Below are 17218 nucleotides of genomic sequence, written 5' to 3'. Positions count from 1 at the left end.
AATTAATGTTTTCCCCCGGATATTATATCCATTATAAATATTACCTTTATGGATCTCTAAAAAGGTCGCTCTTGATATAGAGAGGGCATTCTCTAGATTCATATGGCATGGAAAGAGACCTCACCAAAAAAAGAAAGCACTGCAGCTGCCCTCTGAGATCTCTGTTAAGAATAGATGGATGGCTTTTTTTTATTTATTTATTTTTAATTTATTATTTTTTTTATGCACCTTATTTTATCTGTCAGTGTTATTGCTATGATGGCAAACTTGTGTTCCTGCTGAAAACTAATAAAAGTCTGTTTAAAAAAAAACAAAAAACAAATACAAGACTTTTTCAACTGTTGATATATTAGGCCTATCATGTAGATTGCAGCTGAAATCCAACTGGTATTAAAAGAAGCAATTTGAAATATAAGAACAAATTCAAACTGGTGAGATAGATTTTAACTAGGCTATAAGTTCATCATTCTGTAACTGTGGGAATGCCAAAGAAGGGCACATCATGTTTGATAGTTGTGTAAAACGCTGAAATTATGTCAAAACACTGCAGATTTGACAGGTTTCCTGATGAATACCTCAAGGCAAGTTTGAGTAAATCTGCTACAGAGTAGGTTAGCTTCATACCATAAGTTACCATAGTAACTGGCCTAAAGCTAAACTAATCTTGCCTTTTGAAACTAAAAGCCCCAGGTTTCTGTTCACTCTGGGTTAACAAACACAGGTTAGTCAGCGAACACACTTTGTGAAATACCTCTCAGGCTAATCGCTAGGTGAGACAATATGTGCATAACACTGTCAAACAAATTATAACCTATAACATCAATTATAACATCAATTGCAAATAGCAGCTGGGCAGTTTCACTTTTCATGACTTGGCTTTTGTTTACATTTATAAGTTACAACATACCTGTGATTTGTAGTTTCAGCAAATGAGGAAGATGGGAGACACATGGCTTGTGGACATCTTTGTTATAACTGTAATTTGCCCTGCAGGCACTATAGGCCTATAGGTCACTCACATATAACAGCTACATCTTGAATAAAAAGACTATATTTTCTCATTCAGAATGAAAAGACTTTAAATTTCCTTTTTAACTCATGAATAGCTCTCTTAAGACGCTCTTAAGAAAACTTAAAGTAGTTGAAGTCTTTATTTAGTTCTTTTAATGACAGTTGCATACTGTTTTTCATGTCTTGTCTTCATGTCATGTATTTTTCTGATGCTCACTGCAGAACCAGCAAATCCATATCCTGGCGACTCGTTAATCACCATCAGTTGATTGCATCAGTTGGATGATGCCATTAAACTAAGAGACAAGTAAACCAAGGGGAGTTTAGGTATCCCATTGATAAGCATGTGACATGTATCTCTACTGTCCCACATACAGAGTGGAGAAATATAAATGACTGGTTTCTCATGTACAAACATTTACTGTCTTTCCCACGGTGAACACTTGGTGTTGCTGAAGGTGAGTTGGGTTACAGCAAATGTTAACCAGCAATTAATCCATGCACTTCTAATATTTTTCCTTGTCTTCTAGTGTTCAAGCAGGAAAAAGAAGGCTCTGATGGATCACCAAACTGTGATCATGCTTAATGCCACATTTGTTCGTCCTGAGAAATTCTATCTTAGTGGATTTTCCAACATGTCTCATGCCAAGTATTTCTACGTGTTTCTGTGTTTTGTTTATGTTGTGACTGTCCTTGGTAATACCTCCCTGATATCAGTTATCTTCCTGGCCAAGACTCTTCATACCGCTAAATACATGATTGTCTTCAACCTGGCTTTGACAGACTTGTGTGAGAGCACTGCTCTCATCCCAAAGCTGTTGGACACATTTTTGTTTGATAACAGATACATTATCTATGAGGCCTGCCTAAGTTATATGTTCTATGTTTTGTTCTTTACAGCAATACAGTCATGGACTCTCCTCACAATGGCATATGATAGGTTTGTAGCAATTTGCTTTCCTCTGAGATACCATGCAATTGTGACAAAACCAGCTGTTGCTGCTATACTCATGTTTATATGGTGTTTCCTGGTGAGTTTAGTAGCATTTGGGATTAGCCTTATAGATCGTCTTTCCTTTTGTAGATCTTCGGTGATTAACAGTTTCTTCTGTGACCATGCACCAACATTGAAACTTAGCTGTTCTGACGTATCTTTAAATAGTAGAATGGCATATGCATATTTTATCACTGTCCTCATGCTTCCTTTTATTTTGATTTTAATGTCATATGCTCGGATTGCTCTAGCATTGATTAAGATTGCATCTGGAGCGGAACGAATCAAAGCTCTGAAAACCTGTAGCTCTCATCTGATCCTAGTGATCATTTTCTTTTTGCCAATGTTGAGCACCAATATAGCTTCAGTGTCCAATCGCATTCATCCTAATGCCAGGATGATAAATTCAACCTTGACACACACCATACCATCTTTGCTCAATCCTATTATATACTCTTTGAAGACAGAAGAAGTGTTAAATTCCATTAAGAAGCTTTACAAAAGAAAGAGGTTTATCGCTGCAACACTGAAGAAACAGTTGGTGCAATAAGGGCAGCAACACATCGGGCAAACAGGGGAGGGATGACCAGCATTCCCCTCAACAGTAAAGAAAGGAGATCATGGGTCAAAAAAGCTGTTTTGGAATTTTGATATGAATTCCAGGTTTATTTTTTCAAAATACAAAATAATTTTATATGATTTGTCATCTAAAATGCCAATTCCAATTTTTAGTAAATAAATAAATAAATAAATGCTTTTTTCATTAGGCTGACCATGACAATTTTCTTTACAGTGGTCAGGCAAGTGACACCCATAATACCCATGTAAATAAAGGTTTTATAGGCTTGGAGTGAAAAATTCTTGTCTGCTGTCTTATCTCTTGCTGCCTCTTTTCTTGCTCCTGTACCCCTGAATTCTTCTTACCCACCTCTTATTTCTGTCCAGGTCTCATCTCTTTTACTCTGTCAGCTTCCCTGTTTTTGTTTCAAGATGTGCAAGATGTGTGCACATCATTGGTATCGGCTTATAAAGGCTTTAAAATGAAATATTGGTATCAGCTCGATATGAAAATTCCTGATGGTGTTGTTGTCAGTATTGATACTGAGTTGTACAATGGACTTACACAGAGACATTACATTTTATTTGTTTTGCAACTTCTGAAATATTGTGGGTCAAAATTGCCCTGGGCCTGTCTCAGTTAGAGCAACATCCAAACCTTTTTATGCATAACTTAAGTTGAAATAGTTTTCTTACTTTGCCCACTGAAAGTGTTGAACAGCTTTGTATTTTATGACTGTAGCTGCCAGTGGGCCATCACGATAAAAGTAGCCATAATAATGCTATAATGCTAATTCCAGACTTAAATGATAATGGGGGCAATGATGTTTAGGAGCTCCTAAAAGTGTTCCATTCACCACCCAGCCACATGGCCAACTTTTATTTTATTTTTTTTTATTTAGCTTTCCCAATGACAACAGGATATTATTTATATCTTAATTTACTGATTGTACCAACAAAATTCACATACCAATAGCCTGGTGACGTGTTAATTACCCATCAGTGGATTTCATCAGTTAGATTAAAGCAGGTGTGCATGACAAGGTTTAGCAGCACATGTGAGGAATCTGCTGTGAACAATTCAAGGTCAAGGTCAAGGTAAACTTTATTATCCTCAAAGAGGAAATACATGTGGTTGCACCATACACGTCTTGCCTCCAACATATAATACATAAACATCATCACAGAAAATATTACTCCGCCTGCATCTTATTGCCCGAGTCTGTGTGGTTTCCATGGCAACACGAAACGTTTCACTGAAACCTGCATCAAAAGCCGCGGTCAACTTTGCTAGTCTGCATAATTGACTGTTTTGTTGTCAATTTTGATTTATTTGGCGACCAAGTTTGGATAAATGGCTGAACGAGGAAGACAAGACAGAACAGCTAAAGCCGAGATAGGTGAGAGTGACGAGTGAGGAGCTGGATCAGCTGGAGAGGTCAAGAAATGAAGCCAGTATGGTCCGGCCAACGTCTTGGGCTGTCAAATGTCTACAAGACTATGTGAAAACCAGGAAAACAGCTGATTTTTTCAACTGTAAGTAAAGAAGAGCTAAACAAGATCCTCCATGATTTTACAGAGCTTTAATTTCTATAATAAAGAGAATTGTAGCTGCTGCGCAGCAATGGTCGGGGCTGGGCAATTTTAGGCAATTCTGAGCAACAAGTGGAGAATAGGAAGATGAAAGGAAAGGTGGCATTTCAAAGTGCATTTCGCATCAGTTGAGGCTTGAACTCACAGTTTCTGGCATGCATGACAACGCTTTATCTCACTGAGCTAATTGGCAAGTGTCAATTCATGTTAGGCCTCACAAATTGACTAAGCCAGTCACATGACAGCAGCTGTCTATGCATGGAAAGAGAGATTTCAAACCACTGTAAAGAAAAAAAAAAAATTAGTCAAGACAAAAATTTGACAATGATGATCTGGCATGGGACTGGACCTTTGTGCAAAGTTTGGTTAGTTTTGGCACATGGGAATGTTGCACAAGCTGAGGCTTAAACTCACAATCTTCAACACTGAGGACTGGCCTCTATCTCACTGAGCTAAAACTTCACATGTAGCTTCACAAACTGACTGGGCCAATCACTGATGTGCAGGACAGCAGCCATCCATGCATGGAAAGGCAGATTTTAAACAGCTGTCAAAGTTAGTTTTTAAGACAAAAATCTGAAAATACACATATTGCATCGAGACAGCATGGAGATGTTGATCTTTTTTTTTTTTTTTTTTTTTTTTTTTAACAATTATTGATTTGCTCCATAATTGAAAAACTGATGTTTAAAAATGCCATTCTTGCATTGACTCCAATTGTTCACATGAGAGCAAAATTCAAAATGCTGTCAAAAATTCAGTTTTTGAGATACAGTTCTGAAATTTGCCACACATCATCTACCATGACTTGAAAATTTTTTCAATTTTTTTCATGAACATTGAAGATTTATTTACCAAGAATTTGCAAGTATATGTTTATAGTACCGTTTACAGTCAAACATTTTGATGCACTGTAGGCTCAATTTTTGATAAATCAAAAATCTGTGTGGATCACTTCTGTAGGACAGTCTGAAGATGCTCTGTAGCAAGTTTGGTGACATTTGAGCTAAAATTGTGGGAGGAGATAGGTTTAACAAGTTTTACAGTTTTTGAAAAAAATAGAGCGATGGACTTCATAATTTGAAATAGGTTTAAGTGTACAAAAGTTTCTGCAGTATTGGGGCTACATTTTGGTGAAAGTTGCAAAGCTGTAGCACATATAGTTGATTTGTTATGAATTTTCAAAGTTTTGAAATTTAGAGGCTTGCTATAGCGCCACCATCAGGACTATTGGCTTGTGTTTGCATCTGAAGTAATCTGGCATGGGACTGGACCTTTGTGCAAAATTTGGTGATTTTTCATGCATGGGAAGTAGGACTTCCTCGGGATAAAGAAAGAAAGAAAGAAAGAAGAAGAAGAAGAAGAAGAAGAAGAAGAAAACGCTGGAATACAAGAGGGTCCTGGCAGCTTAGGCTGCCCGGCCCCTAATGAAATGCCTCAACAAAGTCAGCACCACAGACAGTAATGCTGAGGCAGGGTCAGTACCACGGACAGTACCCGCTCAGGCAGAGTCAGCACCACGGACAGTAACTGTCGCAGCAGATTCAGCACCATGGGCAGTACCCGTTGGGGCAGAGTCAGAACCATGGACAGTACCTGCTGAGTCACATTCAGCACCACGGACAGTACCTGTAAGATTTTCCACGGCGATGTGCAGGCTATAACTTTGTTCTTGTTATTAATGTGTTAATGTTATCAGTTATTAATTAGCCTATTCATTATTATTGATTTGTTTAGTCTTTATGAGTTTCGCCTAGGCCATTGATTTAATTAATTTGTCAATTTGTTTGCATCTGTAAATTGAAATGAACATTTAATAAATCAATACATCTGTGAAAACTGTCTTTATTTCAGAGGTAAATTGATGATAGCCCGAAAAGGTGATTAGCAAAAGCCCCCGAAAGGTGGGGTTGAAATTATAAAACTCTGTTCAGCCTTAATATAACTGCTTACTTTTGTTACTTTTGCTGCTTTGCCACATTAATCGGAGCTGACGTTAAATTGGAGTGACACCCCCCCAGCTGAAATAAAACATTGCCGGTGAGTTTATGAAAAGATATATGTTTGTTCTGGCGCTGACACTGGAAAGCAGTAGCCTATACTTAAATATAACTGTTAATATAAGTTTGTTGTAGATCAGTTGTGCCGCTGAGTCGTTGTCACGGCATCTGTTGGCAGAAGTTTAACTATCAGTCCATGAAAAAATGATTTTTTTTTTTTTTTTTTCCCAGTGGATATTCTAGTTACAACATGATTGAGCTAGCAAAGCAGTTTTGTGTTGCTGTGTGTGGTATTTATTCAGTTCTGGGAAATCAAGATGTCTAGAAAACATGATAAGCCCAAGTTGGCTGGCTGACAAGGACCAGTTAACATCAGATCTCATGTATTTTGAGAGCAAAATGCCCACAGTATGAATACATTTTGATTATACATTTTACTTTGTTGGTAATAGTTGTATAATTGCATTATTACACTCAAGGGTGTGCTTGATCGTCATTATTGTCACTAAACACCCTCTCGTGTAATAATGCTTAAATATATTTTAAAAAATAGCATCCATGTAAGGTTCCTTAAAAATCATTATTAGCCTAATAAATATTCATTCATAAAATATAAATGGAAGTTCATAAACAGAATTTTATATTCAGTATTCAATTTCATCATCCTAAAATATTTCATAGGGGGGTACATCACTGAAAAAAGTTTGAGAACCACTGATCTAGACAGTTAGCATTATTTCTTGTTTAACAGCCTAAATGCTGTAGGCACAAATGATTTGCTGTGCCTCGCTGTTTTCATTTTTCGTTGCAAGATTCTGCTCCTGACCTGCCATTTCTTTGAAATTTTAGATGGAGAGGATGGGTTGTTCTGTGATGTAGAACTCGGCTGGTTCATCTCTCATAACAAAACCTAGGAAGGGTTTTGGTCCCATAGGTGAGCATGTGAAACATGCTGCCCCACAAGTACCGTCAATATATAAGTGACTGACTTGTCACTCCACAAACATTTGCTGTCTCTGCTGCAGTGAGCACTTGATGTTTTAGGTGAGTTTTGTTACTGCAAATGTGTTCCAGGAACGTGATTTTTACATTTTTCCTATGTTTCCTGTTGTTAAAACAGGAAAAAGAAGGTCACGATGGGTCACGAGCACCAAACTGCGGTAATGCTTAATGCCACATTTGTTCGTCCTGAGAAATTTTATCTCAGTGGGTTTTCCAACATCCCACATGTCAAATATTATTATGTGTTTCTGTGTTTTGTTTATGTTGTGACTGTTCTTGGGAATGCCTTCCTCATGTCAGTTATCTATCTGGCCAAGACTCTTCATACTGCTAAATACATGATTGTCTTCAACTTGGCTTTGACAGACTTGTGTGAGAGCACTGCTCTCATCCCAAAGCTGTTGGACACATTTTTGTTTGATAACAGATACATAATCTATGAGGCCTGCCTAAGTTATATGTTCTTTGTTTTGTTCTTTACATCTATGCAGTCATGGACTCTCCTCACAATGGCATATGATAGGTTTGTAGCGATTTGCTTTCCTCTGAGATACCATGCAATTGTGACAAAACCAGCTGTTGCTGCTATACTCATGTTTATATGGTGTTTCCTGGTGAGTTTAGTAGCATCTGCTGTTAGCCTTGTAGATCGTCTTTCCTTTTGTAGATCTTTGGTGATTAACAGTTTCTTCTGTGACCATGGACCAACATATAGACTTGCATGTAGCGACACTTCTTTAAATTTTATAATGGCATTTGTTGCTTTTATCATGATTATGATTATCCCTTTTATATTGATAGTAATCTCATATATTTGCATTGCTATAGCATTGATTAAGATTGCATCTGAAGAGGAACAAATCAAAGCTCTGAAAACCTGTACCTCTCATCTGATCCTAGTGGCTATTTTCTTTTTACCAATATTGAGCACAAATATAGCTTCATTGGCCACTTACATTCATCCTAATGCCAGGATTGTAAACTCCTCCTTGACACACATCATACCTGCTATGCTCAATCCTATTATATACTCTTTGAAGACAGAAGAAGTACTGATCTCCATTAAGAAGCTTTACAAAAGAAAAAGACTCACTGATGCAGCAGTGAACAAAGTGTTGATATAAACACATTCACATATTAAAATGGCTCCAACTATTGAAACAAACAACAACAAAAAAACAAACAAACAAACAACACAAACAAACAAACAAACAAACAAACAAAACAACAACAACAACAACTGTGCATCACAGCTGAGCGATGACACATTAAGATGCGTTTATGTGAGATGTGTTTTTGAATAATGCATTGGACGTAATTTCAAATAATTAAAATATTATTATAGAAACATGTCTGCTGTATATTGTCATACCCCATATGTTATGGTATAAAATGATTAGTTGAAAAAAAAAGGTATTTGACCAGCTTTATAATGATCCTCTTTGAAAAATGAGGTCAGTGATTTCCATATTTTCTAAAATGCTTCTGTATGATGGCCATGCTTAATTGTTTTCTAGTTGAGCTGAAGAATTTACAATTGAGAGAGCCATACTTCTGGGGAAAAATGCCCTCCTATACTTATTTTTTCAAAATGATTGTTGGCATGCGGGTACATTTTAGGTTAAAATACAAATTATATGCAATAATTTTTGTTTCAAAAATCTGTTGGTGAGAATATAACCATCTGTGCTGTGTGTGACATACACTGTTGCATTTCAGGTATATGATTTTTCCAACACTGGCATGTTGCTCTGTGGAGTGAAACCCCTCACTTCTAAGTAAAGGCAACAGTAAGTTAATAAGTCAGCCTTTCACCCTGAGAGCTCCAGTCATTTTTATTAGCTGTAATTATTATTAAACCAGTCCAAAAATGCTTTGCTGTTAGAGGCTTGTATTTTCACGTATGAAAGGAGGAACATTTTCAATTTGCTATTTCAGTGCATGCAATCTCTGGCTCAACCTTGAGTTAATAAATAAATAAATAAATAAAATGGGGGAAAAAATACCACCAATATATACAGTATATCTGTAGTGTCACCTCTTGGATTGCACATGCATAATGTGCTTCACTGGCCAGATCATTTTAAAATGGCAAAGTAGGACAATGGAAGTCTCATAAAACACGAAGAATAGTTGGGAGTGTGTTACGTAACAGTAAATGAAGTTATGAGAACAGCAACAATTACAATATTCAGCAATACTAAATTATACTAAACAGCCTGGCCCTTTTTGTGTTGAGTTTGCATCATCATCCTCGGATCTTCCTCTTATCAAGTTGCTTGGCTTTAGTTCCTCCTCACATTCCACACAAGTCAAGTGAAAGGGAGATGACAACAGCTAATAATCACTGTCATTAACAAATTAATAATAATAAACCAAATAAATCAATAAATACAAATACTTATATAAAATAATTAATAATCACATCATTGATAAATCAATAATAATAAACAATATAAACAATAAATCAAAATAATTAAATAAAAAACAATGCACTGATAGTTAATTTTTTAGTTTAGTTAATAGATGTTTTCCAGTTAATCAAGGAAATTATCATGTTAATAAGATAATATAGTAAACTACTTATCAACACTTCATTGTTGCAAACATTTTAACATTTTATATAATGTTATGTAATAATAATTTAAACCTTTAAGAAATCCTTAGTAAAACATCTACAGCATTAGACAGAAGGATCAGATATTTCATAAAACTTAGTTCCTACAGACATTAATAATACTTGGTAAATAGTTAATAAATACTGTGTAGTGCATCATAGCCTTCATAAAGTTGAATATTTTAATTAAGATGTTGAAGCTTTCAACTTCTAACAATCTGTGTCGACATGAAGCTCAGAATCGCTACTTGCGGCTGTAATCATAAGCTAATTATAAGCACTGGTTGCAGGTTTATCATAGCCACCCAAATAATTTTTAACAGATAGTTAAGAAAGTAGGCCATAATTTCATGTTTCTTAATTGTAAATAACTATTAACATAATGAAACAGAAATTAATGATTTATTAATGATGGTTGCTATGAGGTGTTTTTATTCATTACAGCACACGTTACATCACACATTACACATAACATTTTACTAATTGTTGAAAATGAGCACCACCCCACTTAGTTGACATTACTTTTGGGGTGTAAAAATACATCATCTTCAACACAAAATGGTATCTGTAGGCCCACTGTCCCAAAAAGTGGTGAGCAGCAGAAGATTTGATAGCCCTCTTTTCACCTCTTGGAGACTTGGTCATCTGCTTGTTGCACCTGCTGACCAACATTGCTGCTTGTAGGCTCACTAGTAAAAAGTCAGTCACCTTCAGCAAGGTTTCAGTACACGCTTTATTCTGTGTAATGTTTTCTTCATTTTAGGGCCCTGTGAGAATGTGAATGCTTCAAAATCCCTGAAAGCCTGTCAGTTGCATGGTGTTATGGCAACCCGATTGGCGATTAGACCTCTAGACTGTGTAGACTGTGACTTCCTTGTCCCGGCTTGCACCCATGTGTACGGCACAGTCCAAAAAGGCTAAGTTGTTGTTCTTGACCTCCTCTTGCGTCAACCTGATGTTACTATCCACTGAGTTGATGTGTTCTGTGAAGGCTTGAGTTTCCTGGCCTTTGTTAAATTATATTATATTATTGAAACGACCATTATAAAGACAAGTCAGCATTGTGCAGTGACAAGCATTTCTGGTTTCAATCAATTTCTAAATAAGAGTCCTGTGGTGAAGACAGGGCCTGCCTTCCCCACTTAACCTTTTGCATCTGCCTACATTATATTCATTTACTTCAGTTACACATTGTATTCATTTATTTCTGGTTAACATTATCCTCATACATTTCATCCATATTCACCCTTGTTTCTTTTGTTGTTTTCCTTGTTTTATTTCACTTGAATTGTAGGTGAAGTTTGTACATTTACCCTGTGCTTCAGACAGATGGTTTGGTCCAATAAGGGAAGGACAGGTTCAGGTAATATAAGATCAGTCTGGGTCTGTCTCAATCGAAGGGCTAGATGACTTCTAGGTCGCAGCCTACGGTGCCCACGTAGGAGGCGTCCGACGTAGGTGCCGATATCAGGTATCCCGGAAATAAAAGTTTAGTGAATTGGGACGGTGTAGCCTGCGGAGGAGTCCTACGTCATTATTATCGAGGCTTCCCGAAGCGCATTCGAGTGATGCAGCGTAAAATGCCGAAGTAGGTTTCGGAGGTGTGTCGGTGAACACCTGTGCATGAAACAAAATGATAAGCAGCTTCAACGCTCTCAAGGTGGACAACATTGATTCTGTAGTTTTATGTATTTTATTTTATTTTGTCTTCGTGAAGACGCAGAAAATTAAGATAATTGTTACACCTCACAAATTGCAACAGACAATCCCAATTAAAGTAATTGTGCACATGGCTACATTATAACGTACCTGATGCGCTGATGGTTGCTATGGAAACATCATGCAAAATGCCTATCTAACTCATCTAACTAAACTTGCATTTCCAGGCGTTGTTGGGATACAGTTAACAGCTAAACCAAATCTATGGTGGTAATTATAGGCATGAAAACTTATCAAAACGTCATGATATAAACATTAAGACGGTCTAAAACAGGCTTAATAATTCTAGCAATGGTGGCTGATCCAGAAATTCAACCGGACCGAAAGGTACCCTGGGAAGTAGGCTGTAATGTTGGCCACGAAGCATCGTGGAGGTGTATCCTGCAAATTAGTCAGAAATAGGCTGCATCTGTGGGCTGCATTTGCAGGACCCTGCGCGATAAAATTGAGTTGGGACAGCACTTGTCGCGCCGCCGTGACGTAAGCAGCCTACAAATACGACCTAGGTAGCGTACAGCCTTTGAATTGGGACACAGCCAGCGCCTTGAGTGAGAGGAGAGTGAAGATGGTGTGGGGCACTATGGTCTTGCAAGCTCTGTCCTAAATTGTAGTCAGAAAGACAGCAGTTCTGTTTGCTTCAGATGAAGCATTTAATGTAAGTTTGTTGATTTGCCTTTTCCTATTTTTGAGCTCACCTTTTTGAGGCATTATATATATATATATATATATATATATATATATATATATATATATATATATATATACAGTACAGGCCAAAAGGTTGGACACACCTTCTCATTCAATGCGTTTTCTTTATTTTCATGACTATTTACATTGTACATTCTCACTGAAGGAATCAAAACTATGAATGAACACATGTGGAGTTATGTACTTAACAAAAAAAGGTGAAATAACTGAAAACATGTATTATATTCTAGTTTCTTCAAAATAGCCACCCTTTGCTCTGATTACTGCTTTGCAAACTCTTGGCATTCTCTCCATGAGCTTCAAGAGGTAGTCACCTGAAATGGTTTTCACTTCACAGGTGTGCCTTATCAGGGTTAATTAGTGGAATTTCTTGCTTTATCAATGGGGTTGGGACCATCAGTTGTGTTGTGCAGAAGTCAGGTTACTACACAGCCGACAGCCCTATTGGACAACTGTTAAAATTCATATTATGGCAAGAACCAATCAGCTAACTAAAGAAAAACGAGTGGCCATCATTACTTTAAGAAATGAAGGTCAGTCAGTCCGTAAAATTGCAAAAACTTTAAATGTGTCCCCAAGTGGAGTCGCAAAAACCATCAAGCGCTACAACGAAACTGGCACACATGAGGATCGACCCAGGAAAGGAAGACCAAGAATCACCTCTGCTTCTGAGGACAAGTTCATCCGAGTCACCAGCCTCAGAAATCGCAAGTTAACAGCAGCTCAGATCAGAGACCAGATAAATGCCACACAGAGTTCTAGCAGCAGACCCATCTCTAGAACAACTGTTAAGAGGAGACTGCGCCAATCAGGCCTTCATGGTCAAATAGCTGCTAGGAAACCACTGCTAAGGAGAGGCAACAAGCAGAAGAGATTTGTTTGGGCCAAGAAACACAAGGAATGGACATTAGACCAGTGGAAATCTGTGCTTTGGTCTGATGAGTCCAAATTTGAGATCTCTGGTTCCAACCGCCGTGTCTTTGTGAGACGCAGAAAAGGTGAACGGATGGATTCCACATGCCTGGTTCCCACTGTGAAGCATGGAGGAGGAGGTGTGATGGTGTGGGGGTGTTTTGCTGGTGACACTGTTGGGGATTTATTCAAAATTGAAGGCACACTGAACCAGCATGGCTACCACAGCATCCTGCAGCGACATGCCATCCCATCCGGTTTGCGTTTAGTTGGACCATCATTTATTTTTCAACAGGACAATGACCCCAAACACACCTCCAGGCTGTGTAAGGGCTATTTGACCAAGAAGGAGAGTGATGGAGTGCTGCGGCAGATGACCTGGCCTCCACAGTCACTGGACCTGAACCCAATCCAGATGGTTTGGGGTGAGCTGGACCGCAGAGTGAAGGCAAAGGGGCCAACAAGTGCTAAACACCTCTGGGAACTCCTTCAAGACTGTTGGAAAACCATTTCAGGTCACTACCTCTTGAAGCTCATCGAGAGAATGCCAAGAGTGTGCAAAGCAGTAATCAGAGCAAAGGGTGGCTATTTTGAAGAAACTAGAATATAAAACATGTTTTCAGTTATTTCACCTTTTTTTGTTAAGTACATAACTCCACATGTGTTCATTCATAGTTTTGATTCCTTCAGTGAGAATGTACAATGTAAATAGTCATGAAAATAAAGAAAACGCATCGAATGAGAAGGTGTGTCCAAACTTTTGGCCTGTACTGTATATATATATATTGCAAGATGAAAATATATTTTTTTTGCAATTGAAATTCTTGTTATCTCTGTACACCTAGCCCTCATCCAGAACAAACTCTTTTACAAGTCCATAATAATAGTTCATACAATTGAGAGCACATAAAACACAAATGTCAACACCCCCACTTGCTCTCACATTGTGACCTTGAAAAACAAAATACAAAAACCAATTTAAAGATCTCATTTACACTTCAAACATAAATCTCTTGCATGTTATGCTCCAAACATAAAGGCTACAAAATTCTTTAACATTGACTTGGTTGGGTTTTTTTTCTGCCACCATCTGTTTGGTTGAACAGTATTCCAAAATAAAGTCACCATTGTTAATTTTTTGCTAAAGCTATTATGCCCTGATTATACTCATAAAGAATGGGATCCATGTACTGAAACTCATCTGTACCATTAAGCAGTTGGACCAAATACATACATACCAGGTGATACGTTTCATCTGAAGAAGTCAGCTTGTTAAACCAACATGGCTCAGTTCAAAGTAGTTGTTTTTGTTTTACGTCAAAGTTAAGGGCATGTACTTGGCTTCACAAGTGGAAAGAGCGACAGTGGGTTGTTTCTTTGTTTTCCAATAAATTAGAGGACCATTCTGGTTTAAGCTGATACAATAACCTTTTGGTGCTGCGTCTGTCAGTTCTTCAGCCCAATTTGCATCACTAAATGCTTGTAATCCAAATTGACCATTGTCGCTTTTCATGTAACATAGCTGCTTACCACTTGTGCTCTTAAGATAGCGAAGTAAATGTTTCACAGTGGTCCACTACTCTTCTGTTGGCTCAGAGAAGTATTGTGAGAGCTTGCCTACAACATAACTTAGGTCTGGTCTGGTACAGGTTGTTCTCTGTACAGAGACTTTTCCAACTTACAGACCAACACTTCACCTCTGTCAGTTGTAACTTCACCGACAGGCATGTCTGGAGTCTGTGTCTCTCGCTCTGTAATGGATGGGTTCACACACTTCACTAGTCTGTGCTTCTGCACGTTACCACTGTTGGGATAGTAAATCAAATAGGCTGGGCTATTTTTGTCATAACCAACAAAAATTCCCTTGTCACACCTTCGGCTCTAGTTTCCCGGCGCAGCGCGGGGTGGCGCAGTGAGGCGAACCCCGCGCAGAGCTAGTTTCGACCGGCGAAACGGCAGAGGCGGACAGTGTCCAAGTTTCGCAGACGGACTTGCGCGGAGATGGGAGTGGTGGCGCAGCGGGGGGAGGTGCCGACAGATTCGGCTTGGTGCAGTGACAGTTTTGTGCCAAAAGGCTTCGCCGAGGTGCGCCAAAAGCTCGCCATCTGAAACCACGTCTACTTTCCGCGCAAGGCGGAGCGGAGCTGGCGCAGTGGAAGTTTGGCTGGCTGGCGCACATCACCAAAACCTCACAATCAGCACAAACGGTGCCAATCTCCTTTGATCTGACATCAGCTGTGACGGGACAGTTGATATGGAGATATATGTATGTGCTGATTGTGATCGTAGCATTGAATAGTGTTTTTTTCTGTATTTATTGCATCGTTCATGTGCCTGACATCCCGGAAGCCTGCCTGTGAGGTTTTGGTGACGTGTCCGCACTGCTCGCCGGTCTTCGCTCCGCGCCTGTCTCCTGAGCTCCGCTCCGCCTGCGGCAGTAGACCTCCTTGTCAGCTGTGTAAACTTTCATTACGCCTTCACGCAGCGCATTTTAAAGGCGAGGACAGGGGCTCATTTGATTGGTTAAATGTGAATCGGCTGTGTCAAACCCACTCCATGCCTTCTCTCCTCCCCTCCGCCGGTAGGAGGAACGGCGGAGTACTTGCGCCACCGAGAACGGCGTGCCAAACTTGGAAAATCCGCCTGGCCACACCCAGTTGGCGAAGCGCATCTGCGCTACGCCCCCGCCTCGCCTGGTCTGCGAAACTAGAGCCCCTTGAGTCTAACTTTCGTTTGTTCTGTCTGTAGGCATAACAGACAGATCCAAACTTTTGGTTTGGTCGTCTTCCTGTCAGCATGAAATAAAGTGTCTGTTTTGCATGGTTGTTAAAGCACCTATTTCTCACCATGAATGTTGTTTGGACTGCATAGGTCCGTAGTCGTTTTGGTAACTGGCTCTCTATTAGCATCCACCTTGCCATGTCAAATAAAGTGCGCTTGCTGTACCATTCTGATGTGGTGAGTATGGAGCTGATGTCTCATGTTTGATATCATTTCTGCTGAGTAATGACTGGTCATTTTGACCCATGAACTCCAAACCATTGTCAGACCTGATGTGTTGTGTCACTCTTGTTTTTAATAAAGTACACAAAAACTGCACTAGAATAATCATCTGTGAATGACACTGCATATTTGTGACCATCTATGGAGACTGGATCTACTGGCCCTGCTAAATCTGTGTGAATCAGTTCCAAAGGTGCTTTGGCTCTAACATCTGGTTCCCTGTTCCTAGTTTGAACAAATTTCCCTTCAATGCACACATCACATTGTAAGACAGATTTATCAGTGTTGCCCTTGATTTTCATTCCATCAACCACATTCAGTAACTTTTGAAGGTCATCATAATTGCAGTGGCCTAAGATCTCATGCCATGTTTTAATGTCATAACACCCATTACACTGGTCATCATCATCACAGTTGTTGGTTACTGAGTTCAAGTAGTAAAGTCTATTGTACACATAGATGTTAAACTTTGTGCCATCTTTACTAGGGGTACAAGAACTTGTACACATGTACATGTGCACAAGTCAGGGGAAAAAAAAAAACACTAACCGTGTACACATTTTTTTCATCACGTGATTTTAAGTTCACTCATGAGAAATGGCATCCACCAGAAATAGTTAGCACTGTTTGGCAGTTGTTTCAAAGAAACGTAAGTGGAAACACTGTCAAGTGTACACTGTGTCACACTGAATTAAGTGGCTTTCACATAGCGCGCATACAGCGCAGACCTAGGCCGGCGCAGCCATTCATTGTGTATGTGATTGCAGGATGTGAGGGCGCACCGGTCTGCACCGAGCTGAGCACAGCATGAAGCTGGCACCACCACCCGTGCGCACTGTGCCCGAGTTGAAAGTTTTTAACTTGGGCGCAGCGCCCTGTGAGGATTTTGGCAGGATGGCAAAACAACGACGGAGGAAAGCATCATTGTGGCTGTCTCTGCCAAAAACCTGTTGACAGAGTTCAATGCACAGCGTTCTGCGTGTGTACCAGTAGTTGTCATTAAACATAAAATAAATACTGACAGAGGAATTAAAAGCTGGGAAGAATAAGATGTTCACACGTGTTCTCATACAACTCAATCTGATCCTGTTTATTTAAATA

At 39.0% G+C, this 17218-nt stretch overlaps 2 protein-coding genes across 2 annotated transcripts; both read left to right on the top strand.

Annotated features, from left to right (window-relative positions):
* The first annotated feature begins 1568 nt into the window (after nt 1-1568).
* Nucleotides 1569-2555, top strand: LOC115371644 (olfactory receptor 1-like). Its single transcript, XM_030069107.1, has one exon. It carries the CDS (start codon nt 1569-1571, stop codon nt 2553-2555), a length of 987 nt encoding a protein of 328 aa, XP_029924967.1.
* A 4737-nt stretch (nt 2556-7292) lies between these two features.
* On the top strand, nt 7293-8282 carry LOC115371643 (olfactory receptor 1496-like). Its single transcript, XM_030069106.1, has one exon. It carries the CDS (start codon nt 7293-7295, stop codon nt 8280-8282), a length of 990 nt encoding a protein of 329 aa, XP_029924966.1.
* The last annotated feature ends 8936 nt before the right edge of the window (nt 8283-17218 follow it).

The sequence above is a fragment of the Myripristis murdjan genome, chromosome 14 (assembly GCF_902150065.1).
Source record: "Myripristis murdjan chromosome 14, fMyrMur1.1, whole genome shotgun sequence".
Classification (NCBI taxonomy): Eukaryota; Metazoa; Chordata; class Actinopteri; order Holocentriformes; family Holocentridae; genus Myripristis; species Myripristis murdjan.
Note: the sequence above shows the minus strand (reverse complement) of the source record. Positions and strands in the feature narration are given on the sequence as shown.